Genomic DNA, 13,297 nt, shown 5'->3' with positions numbered 1-13,297 from the left:
GTTCAGAAGTTATGACAGTAACAATAAACCTGATTCTTATTTTGATTGTGCATTGGAAACAGGTTTGCCAGTAGGATGTCCTATGCTAATATCCCTTGTACTTACAATCATAAAGGCATTGATTGCTACATCACAAAAACATGCCTTTCGGCCCATGTAGTTCTCGCCAAACTGTATTTCTGCCTGGTCCCATCAAACTGTACCTGGATTATAGCCTCCATGCCCCACCTACCCATTTACCTATCAAAACTTCTCTTAAATGCTGAGTTGAAAACACCATATTCGTCACTTCTCCTGACAGCTCATTCCACACTCACACCACCCTCTGAATGAAGAAGTTTCTCCTCAGGTTCCCCTTAAATATTTCACCTTTCACCCTTAACCTACAACCTCTAGTTCTAGTCTCACTCAACCTCAGTGGAAAAAGACTGCTTACATTGCCTATCTCCTCTCGTATCCCCTTTTGCCTATCACCTGTCCAGCTCTTGGCTCTATCCCTCCCCCTCCTGTCTTCTCCTATCATTTTGGATCTCCCCCTCCCCCTCCAACTTTCAAATCCCTTACTCACTCTTCCTTCAGTTAGTCCTGACGAAGGGTCTCGGCCTGAAACGTCGACTGTACCTCTTCCTACAGATGCTGCTTGGCCTGCTGCGTTCACCAGCAACTTTGATGTATGTTGCTTACATTTACTCTACCTATACCCCTCATAATTTTGCCTACCTCTATCAAATCTCCCCTCATTCTCCTACATTCAAGGGAATAAATTAAAGCAGGAATAAGTCACAGTTTTGTAAGTCTGCTCCATCAGAATCACTTCAATGTAACACAAAGGATTATTCTGCACTGAATTCTCTCATAAGCAGTAACTTATCATTTTTTTTTTCATATCAGCTCAGTGACTACCCCTCCATGTCCAGAATTCTAATGATTTATCACCCAGTGAGTGACGATATTGTTCTTCCGTTTAGTTACAAATGACCTATACCTTATTCTGAAATGGTGACCTCTGAATCGAGACTCTTCAGCCAGGCCAAACATTCTCCCTTTTGAGGATTGTATGAATTTTGTTAGATGCATTTATATCTTCTAGTCTCTTAAACACCAAAGGACACAGGCCAAAAAAGATAGAAATGGGACCCACCAGATCTGACAAGACTGGTTCTTTGTGGCTGTTGTTTTCAAAATGATTGCACGCTGTAGGAAGATCATTACAGTATTTCTATCACACCACAACAATTGAGAAAAATATCTTAAGCCCAGCTGGTTATGGCATCAAGCAATTTTAGCACTGGGCATTGTGAGATGTTCAGGTTATTTTCTTACTGGCTTGGAAAAAGACCACCGCCCCCTCCCCCCACCTCCATTCTGCTGATAGAGCAGGGACATTGTGTTACTTTGGCAAGACTAATTCTGCTTTCTCATCTAATATAGTTCCATAATCCTTGAAACCATTTTAAAGTTAGTGGTTGGAGTTTGAGTTGCTATTTGCATGGAATTAAATATTTTAATTAAACCATTTGCTCAATTTATTTTTAATTGTGAGACATAATGGGGTGACATGGTAGTGTGGTGGTTAGCACAACGCTTTACAGTACAGGTGACCCAGGTTCCATTTTGCTCCTGCCTATAAGGAGTTTGTACGTTCTCCCTGTGAAAGAATGGGTTTCTTCCTGGTGCTCCGGTTTCTTCCCTCATTCCAAAGACGTACCAGTTGGTAGGCTAATTGGTCATTGTAAATTGCCCGGAATTAGGCTAGGAATAAATTGGGCGATTATTGGGCGCTGCCTTATTCTGAAATGGTGACCTCTGAATCAAGACTCTTTAGCCAGGCCAACCATCCTCCTTTTTGAAGACTGTAAGAATTTTGTTAGATGCAATTATATCTAACAAAGGGCTGAAGGGCTGAATGGCCTGCTTTGCTCTGTATCTCAATAAATAAATAAATACACTCTGTGGTTGATTCCTGGTGATTACTTTAGGTATCCTGGAAGACTGCTGAGTTAAGACAGACCTTATAGAATTTTTAGATGGTAAGATAGAGGTGTGTCATAGATTGAAAAAGGTCTAGCACCGTATAGCAGCTGAATCATTGATCAGTGAAAAAGATGATAGACCCAGTCTCAGACAAAAGTTGTTAATGGACCCACTAAGTTATACCTTCCATTTCAGATGCTATTTTTTTTTTCAAAATTAAGATATGGAACTTCTTATTGAGAGGTAAACAGATACCATCGTATCTCCACATAAATAATGCAATAAGGAAAAAAATATTCCTATGTTCCACAGAAACAAATAAAACCAAGTAATGTCTCTTCAACTGCTATTCAGGAGAGTAACAAATATCAAGAAATGCTCTAAAAAGACAAAACTTTGGAAAGGCAAACCTTTTATATTTCAATGTAAGCAACATGATGCCTTCTAAAGTGATGACTGACTGAGTGAAATCAAACATGAGTGAATTGAGGTAACAGGTAATTAGCAATGCCGAGAATCCACAATGCATCTGGTTAATAATGAAACCAGACTCACATAGCTGAAAGACTGTGTTGGGGCTTGGTTTCTTTCTTCCCCTTCCTTCTTTGCTTACCTTTTTGTCCTGGTGTCTGTTTGAGTGTGGTGAGCAGAACAGATCAGAACTGAAAATCTCTCTAATGGCAACAGGGTTAACTTTCATTTGTGAGAAGGAATCAAAAACAAACTGGAGCTGAAATGACTTCCATGGAAATAAAAATTCAGAGAGCTGCTGAGCAGTCTGCTGAGTGATTATTGTCCATTTACACAGATTTCATACAAAGTCAAAAGTTTTCCCAGTGCTTTGTGAATGGGATCAAATAATTCTGATGAACTGACTTGAGATCAACAGCAAGGGAAAGCAAGTAAGGGTGCTTCCAAATGTAGGCACCTGGACAGAAGGTTTATTGGAGTCTGGTTAAATCCTGCCATACCCATTTGAAAGAAGTTGGGTACATATATCTGTATATATACAAATGTATATGCACACACTGTTGAGTAGGAGCCTCACAATTCATTTGGGACTTACAGTTTAATTTTAATTTTCCAGTCACAGTTCTGGTTCTCCTTGGTTCAGAAAATTAGAAGTATAAAAGAGATGGAAGCTGCCAACTCTATCAAAGGTGTCTTCTCAACATTATTACCGAACTAGGACAGCTGCTCTCAGTTCTCCAGCAACCGACTTGCTCTCCTAATTGCTATCATTTCCTCCATCCTCTCCCACAGTTTCCCTGCCTCTGTTTCTGACTCCTGATATTGTGGGGCTGCATTCTCCCCTCACAAAAAGAAGTAATCTTCCCCACATTTCAATACTCTTGTCACTCTATTTCCCACCCTGATAGCCATTCCGACTGTCAATTTGACTTGCAGTTGGATAGAAAATGAAAGAAGACATTTTAATGAAGCCTGCTTCGCCTATGGCCTTTCTGAGTTCTTAGACAATTTTTAACCTTCCCCACCTGCTTCCCACTTCTCCATAAATATCAAGGCCACTGTAACTTTGAACCAGTGAAGTCTTTGATAAACCTTCCATCAAGGAAACTGGTGTTGCAATTTACCATCTGCCACAGAAACCATTCAACACTTATTCACATTTCAGGAATCTTGTTATCCCCATAGCTACAACGGATATGACATTTGTGGCAATTGAATGAATTGTCTACAGTGTGGAGGAAATGTCATTACAAATTGTAAAAGACTACTACCAGTTCTTTATCCCCAAAGCATACTTATATTGTTGACTTGGTTTGATTAAAACAAAGTGAAGATAGTTAATGGAATTCTTTTTGAGGTGAACATAATAACCATTACAGATCTTCCAAAAAACATACAGATATAGAGGCACAGTGATAAACCCTTAAGTGACTTTGAATGAATTTTGAATTTCCACACTGTAGTGCACAAATACATAATAACTATGGATCATATTAGTATGTGTAAGTAAGACCAGCCAGGTAGTACTTCAGAGAGTCATAGACTAACCAACGGCATAATTCAGCTCAATGTGTTTGTGGATTCAGGCTTCCTTCCACATTATGGCAAAAGAAAAAAATCAGAGGAGGTGCTGAAGGTCCTGTGTGCCTGGGTGTGAGAGAATAAGTCGCAGGGATACAGGGAAATAAGGAGTGGGTGAATGGGACTAATGTGATTGCTTCCCTCGTAACCATCATGGATCCGATGAGCTTGTAGGATAACGTAATTTTGAGAGGTGTACATAAGTCACAACCACCGACATTGAGTTGGGGTTACACTTTAAGAGGCTGGTCTGACGTGATGATGTTACCATGCAAAGAATTTTTAGCAAGCTTTTATGTTTGGGTTTTGGAGTTCAATAAAACGTGTTATGGGTTTCATTTAGCTTTACACGCACCACTTTGTTTTATTTGCAGAAACCTACACTGGCTTTCCTGACAGGCGAGTGTGGACATGGTTGTCTCCCATGGGTCCGGCTGGGGCTGAAACCTGCTCCAAAAGAGGACCTGCAGTCACCCGTGGCTGAGTTGGTATAGGGCCAGGTAATTTCATTCTCGATGCCATAGCTACCTGATTGGCTCCTTGACAGTGCTCTGCTGTCCTCATTAAACTTAATTCCTCTGCACCTATTTGTACCTCCCATCATGGCGTACAACACTCTTGGATTGCTGTTGAACTACATTCCGCCTTGTAGATTTTCGTCCGCCAAGACGCACACTAACATCCTCTCAGGCCTCCTTATGAATGGGGAGAAAAACTTTTTATCATAGGTAAGAGAGGTAAACCTGAATGCACTTCAGTAGGTTGCCTTAAACTGGCCCACCAAGATCTGGGGTATTCCATTGCTATACCCCTGTTGTTATAATATGACAACGAGTGTTGGATGAGCCAGAGGCCTCTGTTCTTCCCCTGCCCATGTAACACAGGGCCCCTGCTTGGCGGCTAGTCTGAGCTTTAGACAGGCTCACCATGGCGGTTTCAGTGAATTCTGGGGGTGGAAGCGTCTGTGTACCATATCATGATTGGTGGAAATGTACATAATTCACAACCACTGACATTGAGTTGGGGTCTCACTTTAAGAGGCTGGACTGATGTGGTTGACATCATTACATAAGCTTTAGTGCACTTTTGTGTTTAGGTTTTTGGAGTTCAATTATATGTGTTACGGGTTTCATTAAACATAAAATGCCTCAGTTCATTTTATTTGCAAAAACCTACAAGCTGAATAGATCCCTACAGCATTGTTAAAAGTACCAGTTAAGTAGGATAGGAAGACCCATCAGAATATAACAAGTCTCCTTTCCTGAAAGAACAGAGGAGGGAGACATTGTCTGCATGCACAATATGGGCCTTCTTGATAAGAAGGTTGTAGCGTCAAAGAGCACTACAGAACAGAAAGAAGGTTTTTTACTCATCTAGTCCACACAGACCTGCTTTTCTGTCTTGACTCATCTATCCATACTCGGACTATAATTCTGCATACCCCTCCCATCCATTTACTTATCCAAACTTCTCTTAAATATTGTAATTGAACCTGTATCTACCATTTCTTCTAGTGGCTTGTTCCACATTTGCATCACTGGAGTGAAGAAGCTCCCCCTCAGATTCCTCTGAAATATTTCACCTTTCACCTGAAACCTATGTCCTGTAGTTCAAGTCTCACCAATTTCAGGGGAAAACCCTGCATGTGTTTACCCCATCTATACCCCTCATAATTTTGTACAACTTTGTAAAATCTCCCCTCCTATGCTCCAGGGAATAAAGCCCTAACCTACTCAACCTGTCCCTATAACTCAGATTGTAAAATCATAGATCCCCATCAAGACAAAATGACCTTCATGAACAGCAACAGTTGAGAGAGACCAAATGATACATGATTCCTAACATGGGCACGGATCGCATTAATGAACGAATCTTAATCCATTTAATTAAATTGTTCACTACGACTGCTTCTAGTGATGTTCAGCTCACCTTGATGTACTTGGTGAGTAAATGAAATTTATTTCTGCGTTCCTTGAACATGCGTGGATACCCACTGCTGGAGGAGATAGCTGGGGGCACCTTCCACTGTGCTTTACCCACAACAGTCTGAGCTGTTCTTGACACACAGATGTATCTTCCTACCATCAATCACACTGATGACAAAGCAGATGGATTTCATAAAATTTAGGGGCTTTCGTCTTGTGTAATGCAGTCGTTGTTTCTACCATGGCAGCCAAAGTGAAGTTTGTTGGTTTCAGTCCAACATGGGGAGTGTGCTTCTAATGACGATGCCCTGTTCAGTTATATGTGCAATGAATTTTCAAAAGCTATGTTCACCTGATGTTTTTTCCCCCTCAGGTCAAGCTCTAAGACACATTTCTTGGTGCAAAGCACCATAACACATTTTTGAGGTATTTTTGGGCAATTTTACAGTTTTTTGAAGGGATCTGACTGGATGTTAAGAGTGAAATGAGGTGCACAACTTAAGCATCAAAGGATGTATCTCATTTCTAGGCAATTGCCTGCTGACCCACTCCGCTAAAATCAATCATTTATCAAGAAAAAAAAAGCAAAGATTTATCTGGAATTGTATAGCAGTGAGCTCACCCTGATAGAAGAAATTCCAGCAACTTTCCAAAAACGGTTTCAGAACACCGTCACTTATTTGTTAGACTATACTCTTTGCTATGCTGTCCTTTTTCTATCTCTCTACTAATCTAACTTCCCTCATTGAATCCACTGAGAAACAATTCATTCCCAGGTCTGCGTGGAACATTTGCTTGTGCTACCTTCTGACCATGTTTCAAAATGCTTGGCACCTTATCTCCCCAATCTCCTTCTTTTAATATATGTTCATAAATCCATTAGGGTGGAGAGATCACAATGCTGCATTGTCCTCCGGAACTTAGACCTGTGCTTCAGTTTAAACCATTTCAAGACATTTGCCTATGATTGTCTTTCATACTCACTATCCCCCCACCCATCCAAGCCCCAACAATGTTAAGATCTAGTGTGTGGTAGATTGTGTACTCTTGTCTTTAGATCCATTTAGCTTCAAATTCAGTTTCGTTTCTGAAGTTACTTACATCATATATTTGATGCATGTAACTGATTGCCAAAAGCCAACACTTTCTCATCACAAACTGCAAGGCAGTAACTGTGATCAACTATAGGAACTGTGGGTCCCTCTCTCACTCTGCAGAGAACTAATACCAACTTAACTTTGACCCACTTGTTTGCACTTGTCCAAAACTGAAATTTAAATTTCAAAGTTCTTTGGCTGGCTTCACACAAAATAAGAAATAATTAATGAGGTTGCTAAAAATATTCCAAGTTCAGACAAAAGAGAAATTACAACAAAATTATGTGAAGTCAAACACCAGCGGTGTCCTGTTAAATTCTGTGCAATTTCACCTAATCATATGTATCTTGGCAGCAACACTATAGGAGACTATGTAATTCATCAGCCTTGCAGAAACCTTCGCTATCTAATCCTAAGAGTAGATCTGACCAACATAACCCCATGAACAGTAATGAGAAATGATAAAATTGAAAACGAAATTGCAGAGATGGCAACAAATAGAATAATTGAATCAGGACTAGACTACATTATGAAGGAGTCTGGAACTCTGAGTACTCTTGTGAATTTATTGATTTGGAAGTAGAAAACTGTGGCAACCCAGGTCAGCAATAGACATGTGGCTTTTATTTGCTTCCTTTATTTTAAGTTTTTGTCTTTTTTTCAAGAAAAAGATAAAAATAGGTAAAAGTAAAAATGAATGTAAGCCTATGACTATCTACCAGTAGAGTATTCCTAATTCAGAAATAAATCCCTAGAGATAAAATAGTTTCTTTTAGAACAGAGTTGACAAAGAGATATAGAAAATAAAGGCAGAATCTTTCACTGGCTATTTTGAAAATCACTACAATTCTACTTCAGGTTCAAAAAAAATCCCTACCTAAGTATTGCTGCTTCTTTGGACGCATAATCATCATTTCTTCAGCATAGAGGCAGATGAATAATAGCTCAAAGTAAATTTATTATCAAAGTACATATAAGTCACCATATACTACCTTGAGATTTATTTTCTTGCAGGCATTCACAGAAGAACAAAGAAGTGCAATGGAATCAAAGGAAAACTCCACATGAAGAAAGACTGGCAAACAACCAATGTGAAAAAGAAGAAAATCTGTGCAAATAAAAAAGTAATAATAAGCAAGTAAATAAATAATACAGAGAACATGAATTGTAGACAGTGAGTCCATAGAGAATCAGTTCAGAGTTGAGGTGAGTGAAGTTATCCATGCTGTTTCAGGAGCCTGATCGTTAGGGATTAACTATGTAATTCTACTGCACAGGGTTCTACACAGAGCTTCAAAGGCTGACTTGTCCGTTGAACTTTCCATTGTTTGCTAAAGTGATTCTCCATTTTTCTCCTCACACCACACCCATCCTGCCTTTTTCTTATACTACTAAGGAAATCCACTAAGTAGTGCTAAAAATAATTTTATTTAAGCAGTCACTATTTTCTGTTTTTGGATTATTGAATTTGAATAAGAAAAAGAATAATCAACCTTTTTCCCTACCAATGGTGCAGTGCTCTCCATTCCAGCCCTCTCGGCATTCACACTTTCCATCCTTGCAGCTTCCGTGCTCTGCACAACGAGGGTGACAAACTCTCTGATCACACGCCACACCTGTCCAGCCTTCCTCACACCGGCACACTCCAGATATGCAGACACCATGAGTGCCACAGTCCACAGAACACACTTCTAGAGATAGAAGAAAGTGATTCAAGTAACACGGCAGCTCAACAGTCTATTATACAGTCTCATCCATGTGAGATATTAGAAGCTGAATTTTTATTAGGTTCTGAAATACTTACAAAGGAAAACCTTTCAACCACAGGTGCAAGGTACAGACTAAAAATAATTGAGATTCTAGTCCACAGCAAGCTATTCTCAATTAATATTGAATTTTTTTTTCTCTTTAAATCTAACAAGGGAGATGGAAATGTTAAACATGCATATTACTGTTATCAGTAGGCGCTTTATTCTTAAACCTAAGTAACATATTAGGTGCACTCTTAATAAAATTAAGGCTTTGACGTACTTGACATCTGTGATGAAAAATTCTGCCCCTAACTGTATGTAAAGGAGAGGGAAGAACTGTGCAATCAAATGAAATAACTCAATCCGGGCAACCCGAATTCAATAATTCAGACAAGGAAAAATATTGAATTGGAATTAGCTAAGGAATGAAGTCAGCAAATGGTATGTTAAATGGTATGAGCTCCAGCCAAAATTCAGAATGATGTACAGTACTTGTTCCCTGATGCAGCTATTGGATGGGTATGTTGCTAATTTTGCCAAGTTCACTCAGAACTTAAAATTTATTCAAGGTATTATCTCTGATTTCCAGAAAATGTCACATTTAAAGGGCGGATCTACTGAAATGTAGATTAATTCAGCACATTAATCCAACAAAAACAACAGAAAGCTCTTATCCTCCTAAACAGTCTTGTATGCTTGTTGATTTAAATAGTGTTAACATTTCTTTGACTATCTATTTACCTTCCTATTGTTGACTCTATCATTCTACTTTTATTTTAACTTCCATTTTAGATTTTCTTTTCTTCATCAGTTCTTGTGTTTATTTAGGACAAAGATAACATTGGTTTTCCAATTCTTTATCCATTGAACCCTGTCAGTATTTGATGCAGTTTAGGCTTGTAAGTTTTATCCTGCTCTTTAATCATCTTGCACTGAAATCCATCGCTCCACTGTTCTGCTCTTTAATTCGTTGCTATTCTCTATCAGTCGTGTACTGTATATGCCACTTCCCAGCTCAGCGAAATTAACCATCTGTCAGTCTCAGACCTTTATCTTGAACTTGTATTTATCTACATCTATAAACTTAACAATACATTTCCTAAATGTGCCCAAGTTTTCTTTTTGTTCTTTTATTGTCCCAAAGCAGTTGGAGCACGGTTATTTACCATGTTCACTGTACAACAAGTGGCCTCTGTATTATTACAACACAAGTAAAACTGGAAGCCTCTTCAGTCAGAAACTATAAGACGAAAAGTATAAATATTTTTTTCTCTGAAAATGAAATGAAGAGAAAAGTTTACTGTTCTCCTTTGATACAAGTTATTCCCGAGTAAGAGAGGTGCCAAAGTGAAACAGTGGGACACCAGTTTAACATACCTTGCCACTTACAATTTCAAGCAGCAAAAACTCTTTTAAGTTAAATGTTTAAAGCTTTGATGAATGTGAAAGTACATGAACTCATGAAGAATACCTCACTATTTCTCTACATAAACACAGGAGTTTCTGTAGATTCTGGAAACCTGAGTCCTAAACGAGAGTCTCAGTCTGAAATGTTGACCTTTCCATAGATGCTGCCTGACCTGCTGAGTTCCCCCAGCACTCTGTGTTTGTCACTCACTTTTGCCCTATTTATTTTATTCTTTTTATTGTGACTTACAGCATTTGTTCTGTCTTGCTCTGCACTATTTCCAAAAACAACAAATTTCATGACATATGTCAATGATAATAAACCTGATTTTGATTGAGAATGAAGAATAGACCAGCTGAGTACTTCCATTGGGCAAAATTCCGCCAGGTTGTTTCATAGTCAAGGAAAACCCTTGTGGCTATAGCTTTCATTTATTGGTAACATATAATGACAGAATTAAGCTCTGTTCCTTACCAACTGAACAGTCTGGTCCTATCCAGCTTGGGTCACAACTGCAAAGGCCCGTTTCTGGAATGTAGGTACCATGGCCCGTACATTGATCTGGACATTGAGCACGAGGAATTTGACAGTTTATTCCACCCCAACCTGGGCTGCAGTGACAATCCCCATGGGCACATACTCCATGGTTTGAGCATGTTGGATCCAAACAATCCACTGAAAGACATGAATAGAGACAAAAATTATGAGACATATGTAAAATGTTATGAGAAGTCTAAAAGTGTCCAGAATTTGTATCCTTAAGTGTTTACACAATAATTTATATTTTCAAATTCACAAAAGAGGCAATAATTGAGGAAATGTATAACTCTAATACCAGTAGTTGGCTGTAAACAATCCACTTAATCTCATCAAATATTTTTAATTCAATAACTTGAGTTTTTCTTCAATTACTTATTGCATCTGGAAAATATCTGGTATCATTTCCCTTTTCTGTAATAGTTTGTCAGCTTGTATTTATATCAAACCTTCAACATTGCAAATGTTCCAAATGCTTGACAGAGCAGGAATAAACAATATTCGATAGTTGAAAATCAAAAATATTATTGCTATTGTTTTTTCCAAAGATGATAAAAGGAATGGTAATGTAGAGGAGTTCAGAGGGGAAGTTAAAAGATTATGGCTAGTGTTTTGACAATAATGGTGGAACAAAGAGCACAAATATCAAAGATCATAAGATCAAAGGAAATTAAAAATGAGGTTATTGAAGGATTTTTAAATGATGAGATATTAAATCTGATATTTTGAGCAATAGTGAGACAATAATCTGGATAAGAAAGGTGAACAATGATTGGTGTATTTTTAGATGAGTCGCCATTTATGATACTGAAGCTCAGTGAAGAAGTTGGTGGAAGAAATTAAATCTGATAATGATAAAAAGCATGCATGATAGATTCTGTAAAATTATGTGAGAGTGGTAAAGAGTAGATAATGGCTTGGGGAAAAGAACTGATCTTAACACTGGGGCTTTTGAAGAACACAAATTTGACAATAATTTACAAATATGTGGTTTTCTAAAATTTACACGTGAAAACCGGACAAACATCACACCACACCTTTCATATAAGTTTAACTGATCAAAACTATCCTCAATTTTGAGGATTCAATTGAACATTAATTGATTAAAAATGAACACAAACTTTAATTTTGTAACCAGATCATTGCTTTCAGAAACAAATCCCAAAAACTGATACTGATGATAATTTTGCATCAAGTAATTTCTCTGTTTGGCAATCTTCATTAAAAATCCTGTAAGGTTAAGATTTTCTTTATTTTTCATTTTAATCACTTTATATATTTCTTTCTAATTAGTTTACATCAGGTTATTGAATTTTAAAACTAAGATGTACTTAGTCAGTTTTTAAAATAATTATGATGTGTTTTTGATCAGATTTTGGATATATCTGAATATCACAGATATTTATCATAAGTAAAGTTGATTTTGACTCTACCTAAGGCCTATTCACCACTCCCAGCCTGCATTACTTCAGAAAAGGGACATATAGTGGAGCCCTCTATATAACAAATCCCACAAATTTCAGGGGGACAAAGTGCAAGCAATGGATTGGATCAAGTATAATTTGAACTGCCATCTCCAAGGTGTAGAAGGCAATGGACAAGTGCTGGTAAATGGGATTGGTGCTGAATGGTTGGCATTAACATGATGAACCAAATGGTCTTTATCTAACACACACAGAACAGTCAGGCAGCATCTATGGAGAGGAATAAAGTTGACGTTTCAGGCCAAGATCCTTCATCGGGACTGGAAAGGAAGGGGGCAGGGGTCTTTATGTTGTTTGATGCTATGATTGGATGGTATCCTATTTAAATTTGTTCTTCGAGATGGCAACACTTAGCCAACCACACCAACAATTCTTGGTGCCTTCAATATGTTGCAGAAAGCAACCACAGAGGTAAGTAATAAGACAGGTTAAAGCCTCTTGAAGATAACATTCAGATCCGAGGCAAAATAATTCACGTATGTCAAAATAAAGCACCAGGAAGGGTGCTTGGCTGCAGCAATGTTTGTTTTCAGTGATTATTCCAAATATCCTGTCAGCAAATAGTTATTACTAATCTCATCTCATCTTCAACAGTTATGTACTGTGGAGAGCATTCTGACTGGTTGCATCATCCTCTGGCATGAGGGAGAACACAACAGCACAGAATCGAAGTAAGTTGCGTAAAGTTGTAAAATCAGTCAGCTCCATCATGGGTACTAGCCTCCAGAGTACCCAAGACATCTTCAAAGAGCAGTGTCTCAGGAAGATGACATCCATCATTAAGGACCCCCACCACCCAAGACATGTCTTCTTCTCATTGCTATCATCAGGAAGGAGGTACGGGAGCCTGAAGGCACACACTCAGCAATTTAGAAACAGCTTCTTCCCCTCTGCCATCTGATTTCTAAATGGACATTGAACTCATGAACACGACCTTACTACTTATTTTTATTTCTGTTTCTGCACTACGTATTTTAACTTAACTATTTAATGTACATATATATTCTCACTGTAAGTCTGATTTTCCCACATTTATCACATTTGCATTGTACTGCTGCTGCAAAGTTAA

The 13,297-nt window shown here is 38.3% G+C and overlaps 1 protein-coding gene across 8 annotated transcripts in view; it reads right to left on the bottom strand.

Annotated features, from left to right (window-relative positions):
- Window positions 1-13,297, bottom strand: part of LOC134349198 (teneurin-2-like) — a 3,136,038-nt gene that overhangs the window by 112,578 nt on the left and 3,010,163 nt on the right. For 6 of the 8 annotated variants that reach the window (XM_063053171.1, XM_063053173.1, XM_063053175.1 and 3 more), the window contains 2 exons: window positions 10,682-10,882; window positions 8,542-8,739 (listed from right to left, as the gene is read on the bottom strand). In XM_063053171.1, the coding sequence (XP_062909241.1) occupies window positions 8,542-8,739; window positions 10,682-10,882 (399 nt within the window). The remainder of the gene's footprint in view (window positions 1-8,541; window positions 8,740-10,681; window positions 10,883-13,297) is intronic. The other 2 variants (XM_063053178.1, XM_063053172.1) reach the window with 1 other exon arrangement.

Source organism: Mobula hypostoma, chromosome 7 (assembly GCF_963921235.1).
Source record: "Mobula hypostoma chromosome 7, sMobHyp1.1, whole genome shotgun sequence".
Lineage (NCBI taxonomy): Eukaryota > Metazoa > Chordata > Chondrichthyes > Myliobatiformes > Myliobatidae > Mobula > Mobula hypostoma.
Note: the sequence above shows the minus strand (reverse complement) of the source record. Positions and strands in the feature narration are given on the sequence as shown.